At 56.2% G+C, this 12246-nt stretch overlaps 1 protein-coding gene across 1 annotated transcript in view; it reads left to right on the forward strand.

Moving 5' to 3' along the window:
* Nucleotides 109-12246, forward strand: part of LDB3 (LIM domain binding 3) — a 61289-nt gene continuing 49151 nt past the window's right edge. Inside the window, 4 exon segments of the mRNA XM_005657425.3 lie at nt 109-204; nt 300-415; nt 9698-9849; nt 10331-10406. Of these exon segments, the coding sequence (XP_005657482.2) occupies nt 323-415; nt 9698-9849; nt 10331-10406 (321 nt within the window). The 5' untranslated portion in view covers nt 109-204; nt 300-322.

Consider the following 12246-nt stretch of genomic DNA (forward strand, 5'->3'; position numbering starts at 1 on the left):
CCCTCCCTAGGGGTTATATTAGCCGTGTGAGTCACGGTGGACCCGCTGGGAGGCTGCAGGCGGGCGGGCACAGTATAGGGTTACAGTCCATTTATGGGCGCAGCAGAGGGCAGATATCAGTGTCGATGGCATTCATTCCCAGCTATTCTTAGGAGCCTCTCAGGAGCTCCACACAGCCTGGCCAGGCAGCAAGGGACGGAGCAGGCAAGGCCGGGGGTCAGGAGCAGGGACCGAGGTATGGGCTGGGGAGGCAGGGTCTGTGAAGTCCTCTCACCCTACTCTTCCTGCTTTGTCCACAGAGGCCGCCGCTGTCAGCACCAGCATGTCCTACAGCGTGACCCTGACAGGGCCTGGGCCCTGGGGCTTCCGTCTGCAGGGGGGCAAGGACTTCAACATGCCGCTCACCATCTCCCGGGTGAGTGTGCACTGTCCACAGCCTGGCACCCACAGGGGCGGGGCACGCTCAAAGGAGGGTGTATGTGTCTGTCCGTCTGTCCTCCCTGAGGCGCTTGGAAAGCAGAGCATGCTTTCCTGGCCTGGGGGTGGGGACTGGACCCAACTGGATACTGTGGCCACAGGCCCCTGGTCTTGGCCACAGCTATTGCCCACCTGAGTTGGCTGGCCTATTAGGAGTATGAAACATGGGCAAGTGGCTGGTGTTTTGAGCAGAGAGGGAAGTGCCAAGTTTGCAGGCCAGGCCAGGGCAGGTGGACAGAAAGTATAGTACCTTCCTAAGCTCTTCTCTGGGAGGGTGGGCTCAGGGAGCCGCCAAGCCTGGAGCATCTCCCTGGCTGCTTTGGGGAGAGAGTGCTCCTAGCACGGAGAGGGCAGGTGATGGACAGACTGCTGACCTCAGCTGCTCTGCTGTTGGGGCTTGGAGCCGGGCTGGGCTGGTAACTTGTCCCCCGCACCCACTCTATCCCAGACTGAAATAACAGCCACACCCCCCGCACCCCCCGCCTTCCTGGGCCTGCTGGGGACCTCTGGCTGGCTTGAAGCTGGGCCTTCCTCATCTGCTCAAGCCCCTAGCCATTCACCTACAGCTACTCTGCCTGTCTCACATCTGGTTCCCCACGTCCACCCATGTGACCTACAGTGTCTGGGATTAGTCACAGATCTTCGCAGATTGTCTGAGTAACTCTGTTGCCCAGCGAGAGACACTGATGTCCAGAGAGGAAGCTAGATCTGCTTGAGAGAAAGCTGTCTGTGAGAAGGGACCCACTGCTGGGTCCCCAGTACCTAGATCAGTACCTAGGACACAGTAGGTGCTCAGGCAACACTGGTTAAGTAAAGGGAAGTCCAATGGAGGGGGTACTGAAGGCCCATAGGCTCCCTGTGGACTGTAAAATATCCCCCCGGTGGGAGAATGCTGAGGCTGAGCCCCAGCAGTGCTGGTGTGAGCACAGGGGTGCAGGCTGAGGCCCAGACTGTCACTGGTGGGTGATGGATGAGCAGGGTGTCTGGGTTGCTGCCCACCTGGAGACAGGGAGACAGTTTCCTCTCCAGGGCAGTGGAGACTTGCTTTGCACCTGAGGGTGGGTTGAGGAGGGTGGCGAGGAGGCCCTGAGGTGGGCAGTCAGGGAAGGCCCACAAGGTGTTGGCAGAGGGGGCAGGGAGCCACTGTCCCCACTGGATGCACAGTCCTGGCTGTGGAACCTGGTGTGGATAATTTGGGGACCCTCAGAAGGAAGGCCCCACTCAGGGGTGCTATGGCAGCCTGGCAACGGCCATAGAGGCCACACTCCTCTGGGATGGGGCACTGGCCGGGCTCCAGTCCAGGAAAATGGCCTTGCCCTCCATCCTTCTGCTGGAGGTCTAGCTCATTCTAACCTGAGGCTCCAGACCCACTCACTATCCTGGAGACCACAGGGTCCCAGATGAAAAGAACAACTGGAGACTCACACCCTCTGCCTGATGCTATGGTAACACATGGGGATTTGGGCTGGACACACCCACCCCCAGCCCCAGCAACCCTGCGCAACTCCCCACCCACTTGGTTGCGGATCTCCTTCCTCCACAAGACAGGACTATCCACCTTCACTCTCATGGGTCCACCAGCCTCCCACAACTGGCACTGAGCCCAGATTCCTCCCCTATCCCCGCCAAGCCTCACCATCCTTAAGGCCTCCTACTGCTGCTCCCAGCCCCATCCCCCTTGGGTGGAAATAAGCCTCCTGTCTCTGAGGATAGCCTATTACCTCATCCGGGGTCTATGTGCCACCTGGCCTCAGCCTGTCCAGGGCTTAAATTGCAGCACAGAGGCCTTAAGCTAGACAGCAGGAAGAATGTCCTCACTGCGGGCAGGGGGTATATTGGGATGTACTAGAGCCAACGACTAGGGGGTACTTTTAAAAATAGATCCCACAGCTCAGGCAGGGCATCGGGGGCATATAGGCCTCTCAGCTTCCTTTAGGGGCATGGCCCAAATCATCAAGGCCATGGAAAAAGCTGAACTGGGTACTGGCTCCTTCCCAGGGCTTGGAACTCTTGATAAGTCCTCTAGTGGGCTGTTGATATCCTGAGCTTGGGTGTCCCAGGCTCAGTGCTCCCAGCAAGGCCGGCCCTGCCCTCCAGCAGTGCTGTCGTATTTCCTCCTGGAGCCCCCAAGGTCCTTCTGCACTGGAACTTCTTCCCCTAAGGGGATGCAGGGTCAGAGCTCTCTGGAGGAACTATATTCCCCCTGCAGCCATGACCCCTTCCCACAGTGGGCCTAAAGATGCTCAGGCATTGGGGCCTGAGCCTTTGCAACAGGGCAGTAGTGGTATACCACAGTAGGGGGCCAAGCAAAGGCAGGACTTACTCATTCTCAGCAGTGGCTGGCATCCCTGAGCTCGTGCACTGAAATCCTCAGAGGGGTGGGTCAGGCAGGCAGGGCATCTCACTTCAGAGCTGGGCAATCTGAGACTCAGACTTGCTCATGGGCTCCTGGGTCCTTGGTACCTCTAACTCCCATGCCTGCTTCCTCCCCCTTGGCTAGGGACTGGTAGGAAAGCACTGAGTGGGGCCATTCCCTGTCCGCTGCAGGCACAGGCTATAGCTTCTCCTGTAAGAAGGCTGGCCACCTGCAGCCTGGGTAGTAGCTCTTATACCCCTTACCCTGCCCACAGAGTCAACCATGGAGGACTAGCAGCCCCAACAGAGAAATGGGTTCAGGAGAGAGGCTCAGAGGGTGGAGGGGAAATGCCTTTATTTATCCTGGACAGGTGCGGCTGGGCCTGCAATATGAGCTGCCCTCTCACCCCCACCCTCCCCCGACCCTAGCCGGTTCTCCAGGAAGTGGGGGAGGGGTGGGAGGAGCTGAATAGGGAGCCGCTTAAAACCCAGCCCCCACCCTTGGAGCAGTTAGGCGGGAGGCTGGGGCCCGTGGTCTGGGGTCTTGCCTCTTAGTGCATGTTGCAGTCTTAGACTTTATGGCAGAGAAGTATGTGCTGGTTTGTCATGTCATAGGCATATCACCTTAGAAAAGTCAATTCACCTGTTCAGCCTCAGTTTTCTCATCTGTAAAATGGGACTAGTGCATTGGTGAAAGCAGGCATATGGGTGTGTTTTCTACATGCGCTTGTGAAAAATACAGTTGTTTTTTCCACAGGGGCTGCTTGTGAGGATGGGGGTGTGGTGGAACTGAGCCTGGAGCCAGGGGGTCCTATCTCTGCTCCAAGGCCTCCATTCCCTATGGCCTCGCCACTGGCCTGGCAGGCATACCTGGGGCACCAGCCCAGAGGCCTCTGCCTCTTCACTCTTTTCAGTTCCACTCTTTGTCAGACTGTCCTAGCTACAGTGGGTACACAGAGGACAGAGGGTCCCTGGGGAGGGGAAGGAGGACAGGCCGAGACTATTCTGGGGCAACTGCTCTGGCAATTCCTGGAATTTCATGGCCATCAGGCTGTTTCTTGGGCAGCGCCTAGCAGTGCTGACAGCCCATGCTGTTTATAGCCACGCTGAAGGTCAGGCAAGACTCCGGAGGGCTACTGTGGGGCTGTAGGATCCTCCTGAACAAAGGAATGGGGAAGACAACTGGACAGAGACCCACTGCTGGGGAAGGCATCCTTAGAGATCCCTGGGCCAGGCCCCCTCCCAGCCAGCTTCTTCTCTCCTGACCCAGGGAGGGCCTCAACAGAGTGGGCATGAAGCTGGCTGCGTCCCAGGAGTGGGATCTCCAAGGTCCTGGGCCAGGACATAGGACAAGGGCAATTGTCTCCCTAGTTCCTGAATCTCCCTCTTGTTCAGGGGCTACCATGATTGCCAAGGGCCCCCACTTGGGCCCTCCCAGTCCCAAACACAGCTTCTTTACCTCTTTTGAAGCCAAGTTCCACCTCTTCCCAGGAACCATCCTAAGTGGCATGAGGCAGATACTGCCATGTTCCAGTGCTTTGGGGGACCCAGCAGGGCATAGAACTGTGAGACAAGAGGAGAAGAGAGAGACTCAGAAGGCCAGGGAAGGATGTGGCCAGCTAGAGAGGGGACCAATGATCCCTGGCTTTGACACAGGGAGGTCATAGGTATGCGTGGAGTGGTGGGGGCCAAGGTCAGACAGCTAATGTGAGAGGGACAGGAGATCATGGAGGCAAGACCCACTCGTCACTTCTTAGAGAAGCTTGGAGGTGAAGAAAGGAGAGAAACATGGCAGGAGCCAATTGGAGAAGCTAAGGTGGAAGGAGAGGTGCTTTTTTTTTTTTAAAGACAATTTTTTAGAGCGGTTTCAGGCTCACAGCAGCATTGAGAGGAAGGTAGAGAGATTTCTCATATGTTCCCTGCACCTTAATCATGCACGTCTTCCCCATTACCAGCATCCTCCACTAGAGTGTACTTTTTTTTTTTTTGTCTTTTTTTTTAGGACCACACCCACGGCATATGGAGGTTCCAGGCTAGGGGTCCAATCGGAGCTACAGCCACTAGTCTACACCACAGCCACAGCAATCCAGATCCGAGCCTTTCTGCGACATATGTCACAGCTCACAGCAACACCGGATCCTTAACCCACTGAATGAGGCCAGGGATTGAACCTGCATCTTCATGGATACTAGTCAGATTTGTTTCCACTGAGCCACAATAGGAACTCCCAGAGTGTGCATTTGGTACCACTGAAAAACCTACACTGACACAGCATTGTCACCCAGAGCCCATAATTTACACTAGGGCTCACTCTTGGTGTCGTACATTCTTTGGTTTTGGACCACTGTTTTTTAACGTGTATGCACCGTTATAATATCATAGAGGGTGTTTTCACTGCCCTGTGTAAGAAGAGGCTTTTTGAGCATAGATAAGACTCTGGTTTTTTTATTAGCCAGGGTGGGGTTGACGAATGGGGCCACGGGAAGACAAAAGGTTCCAGTGAGAGAGTGAGAGATAGAGCAAGGCCCCAGGGGAGGCCAGATGGGAAGGGAGCAGAACATGGCCTGACAGTAATTTAATCATACACTGTAAAATGCACTTAAGGGTTCATGAAAATCCCCTGGGGTGTCAGCCTGGGAGGGTCAGGAGGAGATGCTGAAAGTTGCACAGGGCACAACACCCACCACCTGCCCTTGTCCCCTGTCCCTTGCCACACCGACACTGGCAGATCTAGAGGGAGAGGAAGGAGGGGCCTGGCTGGTATTAAGCACTGGGAGTGATGGCCAGTGCAGAGCCCAGGAGTCCCCTCTGTTCCCAGGGAGCTGGAGAAAGGAGCCTAACCACACAGGTTTGCCTGAGCCCCATTGGACCTTGCTTTCCTGGGACACTGGATAGAACTTTTCTCCTGTCCCTGGAGGGGTCAGCTGATGCTCAGGGACAGGAGGCTGGCTCACGACTGATCAGTTGGGGCTGACACCTCACACACCTGTCTTTGCCAGCTCCAAATCTTGTTTCCCATGGAGCCGGGGGCTGAAGCCTCCTAGCACCTCCCAGGGGAAGGGAAAGGGGCTGGGGGGCGGGGGACAGCACCTGTGGCTCCTTGATGGGGAGCTTCCCTGAAACTTTCTCAGCTCTGCACTGTCCTTCTATAATACCCTATTTAATGGCATCACTTATCCCTGTGTCCCCTCTGGGGTGCCCTAAACCACAGCCCAGCAAGGAGGCCTATGGGCCAGGTGGCAATCTTGGCCCCCAAACACCTAGAGCCTGTCCTAGGGGCTTCTGATTCAGGACCTCCGTTCTGGAGCTTGTCCCATGGCAGGGTTCCCCATTGAGAGGTGGCTGGTGACAGCAGAAGGCTGAAAAGTGAAGTAAACGAAACTTACAAAGAGTTTTTCAAATGCTCCAAAGACTTTAAAGAAAAAAAAAATCCTCAAAGGATTTAGCAGCTCTGGGTCTTTTCTGGGACAAGGAAAGCAGAGGGAGGGGACTAGGGAGTCAGATGAGAGATGTGTGGCTGCCTCATGCCTGGACTGCACTCTTCACAAGCCCAGGGCACAGGTCAAGGGTCCAAGGGTGGCCCAACCCTTCTGCCAGGCAGGCTGTTTCTGAGGAGGGGGGAGGGGATCTGATGGCCCTTGAGGGGAGCTGAGGGGAGCTGAAGAGCAGCCTCCTTAGGGTCCCTGCCCCATCTGGCCTCCTTCTCTAAGGAGACTGGGGCAGAATTAGCAGAGTGTCTCCCTACAAGAGGCTTGTAGAGCCCTCCATCCTCCACCCAGAGGGGTCTTGGGCCCTGCCCAGGGCAGCCAAAGGCCAAGCCAGCTGAGCCTTGACGAGGAGGCACAGGTGCGGGGAGAGGCGCCAGGGGCAGGCTGGAGCCAGCTTGGCGGCTCTCCTCAGGGAGTTTGGCTATTGACCAGACCCCAGGGGAGGCTGGGCTCTTCCCTGGGAATAGGATCTCCTCACCTTATACCTGAGGATGAGGGGGAGCCAGCCAGGGCCAGGCAAGGGGAAGGTATGGTGTTAGCTAGCCCATGCCTGGGAGAAAGATGTCTTCAAGGCAGCTCCAAAGGGAGGACATGCCAGATGATGCCGTGGTTTGCCCTAGCTATCTGGCCCAGCCTCTCTTGGATGTCTTTCTGGTGTCCTTGTTCACACTTTATCCATGATCTTCTGGACACAGCTCTGGTCCTGGCTGGCAGGCATCCCCCTAGCAGGCATGAGGCCCGCCCTTCATCTGGGGTCTGTGGCTACCCTGCCCAGGAGTTCCTTGCCACAGGCTGATGGCCTCCTTCTCTGCAGATGCTTAGATGCATCTGGGAGACCCTGGTTGGAGAGTCCTGACATAGAGGTGTCCTGCTGTGGGGAGCCCCAAGGGCAGTCCAATAGGACAGCAGAAGCTTTGCACAGTTCACCCTGAATGAAAGCAGACTGGTGTCTGCTATTTTCTCTGCAACGCTTCAAACATATGATGGATTGATGGATGGAGAGAGGGACAGACACGTGACCAGCAAGTAGAGCGAAATGCTGTATCAGACGCTTGGTGGTGGGTATTCATTCTATAGAATTTGTTCTGCCTTTTCTATTTTTGAAGTGTCTATAATAAAATGCCAGGAAGAGCGGAGGCCCAAATGTGAAGCTAGTGTAGGCAAAGGTGATTTTATGTAGGACAGGCCTGGCCGGGTGCTCAGCTTGCCCTTAGGAGTCCTCTCTCAGTCTAGAAAGTATTGTGCTTTTCTTTGTTGTTTGTTACTCTTTGTTCAACCACTTAAATCAAAGGAGACAGCACACTCCTGTCATTCACAGATTGATTTGGGAATAAAGGTAACATGTGTTTTGAGGTGGCCCAAGCAGTTCTAAGATGCCCCTGAAGGAGCCTGGAGAGTAGGCTGGCCTTGGCAAACCAGACAGTGTGGCTTCCTGACCTTTGAGGCATTTGTTTCCCTATTGTCCTTGCCTCATCTCAGCAGATTCTGGGGGTGGTGGGGAGGCTGCCCTGGGCGCAAGCTGGCCAGTGCTTAAGAAGGTGCCACAGTTTCTGGGGCTGAAATGATGGATCAACAGCAATTGGCAAGAGCTCTCCTGGTCTTGCTATTTTCACTAGGTTGGCACTTGTTCTTCCCACCCACCCTGCAGAGCCATCTGAGAAGGGCCTGGAGGCTGGTGACTATAGGGCCTTGATTAGGATGGCAATTCCCTGAGAGTCCCCTGGCAGGAGGTTTCCATCCATGTCTGAGAGCCTGAGTCTGGCCAGAGGCCCACCTAGAGTTGGCACCCGGGGTGTGGGATTGTCCCTAGGTCCTCTCTGGGCTCCTTCTAGGATGGTCCTCAAGCCTTGGCCAGAAAATGGCTTCTGCCAGCATTAGGAGCCAGCCTTGTCCCTGGGGTATAGCCAGGAAGGATGTGCCCAGAGAAGCCAGGAGGACTGGCTGGTGGGCATGTTGGGAAAGAAAAGCCAAGAGACACCCTCCAGGCACAGCTTGGCGGGGTTGACTTCCTGGGGCTCCTCTTTCCTATGATGTCACTTGGGGCAAGGCCTGCCTGGCATCCCATGTGATGTCATGGGGGGCTTCCACATGATGTCATGGGGTTATAAATTCATTCTATGTGATGTCATCAGGGGGTGGGGCTTGCATAGTATTCCACGTAACATCACAGGGATGGAGCCAGAGTCTCCCTTGAGACACCTTTAGGGGCAGGGCTACATTATTCCACCTGATGTCCTTAGAGGCCAGCCATCAAGCTAGTTTAGGTGATGTTACTAAGCCCTCCAGAATTCTGCATTTCATGGAATATCACTGCAGGGCAGGCCAACATGGCATTCGGGGTGCTATTTGGGGGCTGGACATGCAGAATTTGGCACTGTGCATGATGTCATTGGGAGTGAAATCTGAACCATCTCAGCATCCCAAGTAATGTCCCTGGGAGTGTGGCCTTCCTGACATTGCATTGGGTGGTTATTGGGATGGCATATCCATGGCACTGTGTATGATCACACTAGGGATAGGCCCCTAGACTCTAACATTCTATAATGTCACTAGGGTGCAAGATTTGGGAACTGGCCTCCACATCAACACCTTCCCTTCTGGAAGTATGAAGCCAACCGCATAGCACTGAACCCTGCCCCATGTCCCAGATGACCTTGCTCCTAGGTCATCTGGGACATGGGGCAGGGTTGACAGCTCTGCCAGCCCTCTCTGCACACTCGCCATGGTAGCACTAGGCACTTACACTGCGATGCTTTTGTGAGGGTACATTTGGCCTGCTTGCTGGCCTGGCAGCATCTCTGCAGTGGTACTGATTCTTAGCAGCTGCTGAGTTCCTCTGGAGCCTGAGAAGTACGCCATGGATTTTCAGGGTATGTGGATTTCATAGGAGGCTAACTGGTGTAACAAACAGCCCCCAGATCTCAATGGCTTAGCACAGAAAAGTTTATTTTTCATTCATGCAACATTCACTTTGGTGCTCCCCAGTCATCTCTCCTCCACACAGTGACTCCAGGATCCAGGTCCCTTCCAGTTAATGGCTTGGCTATCCTCCTCTGGGTCCTTTGTATCCAGTCAGCTGACAAGCAGACAGAGTGCAGGATGGCAAGATGGTTACCTGGGACAGACCTGGAAGTGGTGTGCATTGCTTCCACCCACATTCCACTGACCACAGCTAGTCTCATAGCTGCATTCAGATACAAAGCAGTCTGAAATGTGGTACCTGTGTGCCAGGAAGAGGAAGCAGGCTTGGTAGCCATAATGAATGAAAGATAAAATAGCAGATCTCTACTGGATCATCCCAGGTGACTCTTCCCTGAGGGCTAGCCCATACTTAGGTCACTGTTCTTATGCTCATCCCCCATCTGCTTTCCTCTCAGATCACACCGGGCAGCAAGGCCGCCCAGTCCCAGCTTAGCCAGGGTGACCTCGTGGTGGCCATTGATGGCGTCAACACAGATACCATGACCCACCTGGAGGCCCAGAACAAGATCAAGTCTGCCAGCTACAACCTGAGTCTCACGCTGCAGAAGTAGGTGGGAGCTCTCCAGAGCAAGGGGTGGAGGCTGGGCATGGGCACCAGGGGCCCAAGAGAGAAGCTGTCCAGCAGAGGCCCAGCCTGGTGCCAAGGGACCATACAGGGAAGTGGACCAGAGCAAGGACAGGCCCCAGTCATCAAGCACCTGCCACGTCTGTGCCTCAGTATACAGATAAGGCTCAGAGAGGGTGGGTCACGCTGCTGCTGGTATGTGGGCATTGGAGCCTGGAAGTCAGGGTCCTCTCTGCCTCATCTGTGCCCAGCCAGCCTCCTGAGGACTTAGCAGAGGCCCGTGGCTGCAGAGTACCCCAGAGCTATGACCACTCTATGCTGGTCAGGCCCAAGCCCTTTCTGGAGTCCCTCTGCCCTGGATCCCTGGGTTTCAGATGTTCTCCTCTCACCAGCCCCACCCAAGCAGGAGCTCCTGGTCCCAGTGGCAATTGGCTTCACCTGATCCCATTTCTGGTTTTTCCAGGTCAAAGCGTCCCATTCCCATTTCCACGGCAGTGCCACCAATCCAGTCCCCTCTGCCGGTGATACCCCACCAGAAGGTAGGTGTTGACCGTGGGTGGTGGGCTCCACTCTTGGCCATGATTCCTAGAGTGCAGCCCCTGGTCTGCCTGCCTGACTCTCAGCTGGTCTGACTCAGGCAAGGTGGTAGGATTAGCCCTGCCCCAGCCCTGCCCCTCAGTGGCTGACACCAGGGAAGTGGGGCAGGAGGTGTTTGAGCCCCCATGAAATGCTGAGTATGGAAGTGCCTGCCTGGGTGTTTAGCTAATACCCTGGGCCTGGCTGGGCTAATGGAAAATCAGCTTAGGCAGTGGTGTCTTCAGGAGAGGGACCATCCTCCCAGCTAAGTAGGGACAAGTGTCCAGACGCTCTGACCCTCATCCTCCTGAGGGCACTAGGGAGAGGGGTGACTGTGGCATGAAAGTTGAGGCCCCACTCTGAGCTGACTCCCTCAGGAGGAGCTTCCAGGCATGGGGGTCCTGTGGGCCCTCGAGGTTTCTCCTCTGTCACAGGCTCTTTCCCTCTAGTTTCCCTTTCTCTTCTCAGTTGCACACCCTTAGACCACACTCAGAAGTGCTGCTGCAGCCAAGAGGCAGGCACAGGAGCAGACACCCCTCATCCCCGGCCCAGGCCCCTGCCCAGCTCTTTTTAAGCAGCTCAACCCCGAGGGACCCAGACCATGCAAGGTCCACCCTACCACCCCTATAGGAGAATACCCCCTACTGCTCTCCACCCCTCCCTGCATGACCTCTGACCCAGTGTGTCTGATGAGGCAGAGTGGGCAGGGTGGGGAGGGGACAAGAAGAGGATGCTGGGGGTTTGGGGTGGGTGACAGATTGGGGGAGTAGGCAGAGGGCTGCTTGGAAGAAACTGCAGAGGCAGACTCTGGGAGTCAAGTGTCAGCCATCCTCCTTCCTCAGTTTTCTCTCCTGCACCTCTACTCTGCCTGTTCACCACCAGCCCAGAAGGGCCATGTGGGTCAGCAGAGCAGGAGGTGGGGCTGTGCTCATTAGGTGCCCCCATTGAGGGGAAGGGAAAATAGAGGAAGGATGGAGGGGGCTCCCTCCAGTTCCCTGAGACCACTCCCGCTTCCACTCCTCGAGCCCTGCAGGCAAGCTGGCTTGGCCTAGTTTTCTTTGTGGGGCTTTGTGGGGCTTTGTCCAGGTGGATGACAGCTTCAGGGCCAGGAGCCGTGTGTCTCCCCTGCTCTTTCTGACAAAACCCTTCTCTTCCAGGTGTCTTGTTTGTCCCTCCTGAGCTTGGTGCAGCGGGCTGCAGGCTGCAGGGTGGCGGGCTGCTGGGTGCTCACACTAACCCTTCTGTTTCAGGTCCATGCAGAAGTGCTGGGATGGGCGTGGCCTCTAACTGCTCTCTTCTCTCTCCCCTGCATGGCGCTGCCCTGAGCCAGGACCCTGCTCTGGACGCCAACAGCAGCCTGGCAGCACCCAGCCCCCACCCCGAGGCGAGGGCCAGCCCGGGCACCCCAGGCACCCCGGAGCATGGGCTGACCTTTAGCTCCTCCTTCTCCCAGACCTCCGTCTTCTCCTCACACACGGAGGCCTCTGACCTCGGCCCTCCACGGGGCAGCCCAGGGGCCAAGACCAGCCTGGAGGGGGCCCTGGACTCACTCAGCCTGAAAGGCCCGCTGGGCTCAAGCCAGCCAAGGCAGTATAACAACCCCATTGGCCTGTACTCGGCAGAGACCCTGAGGGAGATGGCTCAGATGTATCAGATGAGCCTCCGAGGGAAGGCCTCAGGTGCCGGACTCCTAGGAGGGTAGGTAATGGCACACAGCTCTCCGCTGGTGGTCTGGGGCCACCTGGGTCCTCAGTGCTCATAGAGGCCTGGTCAGGTGGTCAAAGCGAGGAACTGATTCCAGCC

This window comes from Sus scrofa, chromosome 14, assembly GCF_000003025.6.
Source record: "Sus scrofa isolate TJ Tabasco breed Duroc chromosome 14, Sscrofa11.1, whole genome shotgun sequence".
NCBI lineage: Eukaryota > Metazoa > Chordata > Mammalia > Artiodactyla > Suidae > Sus > Sus scrofa.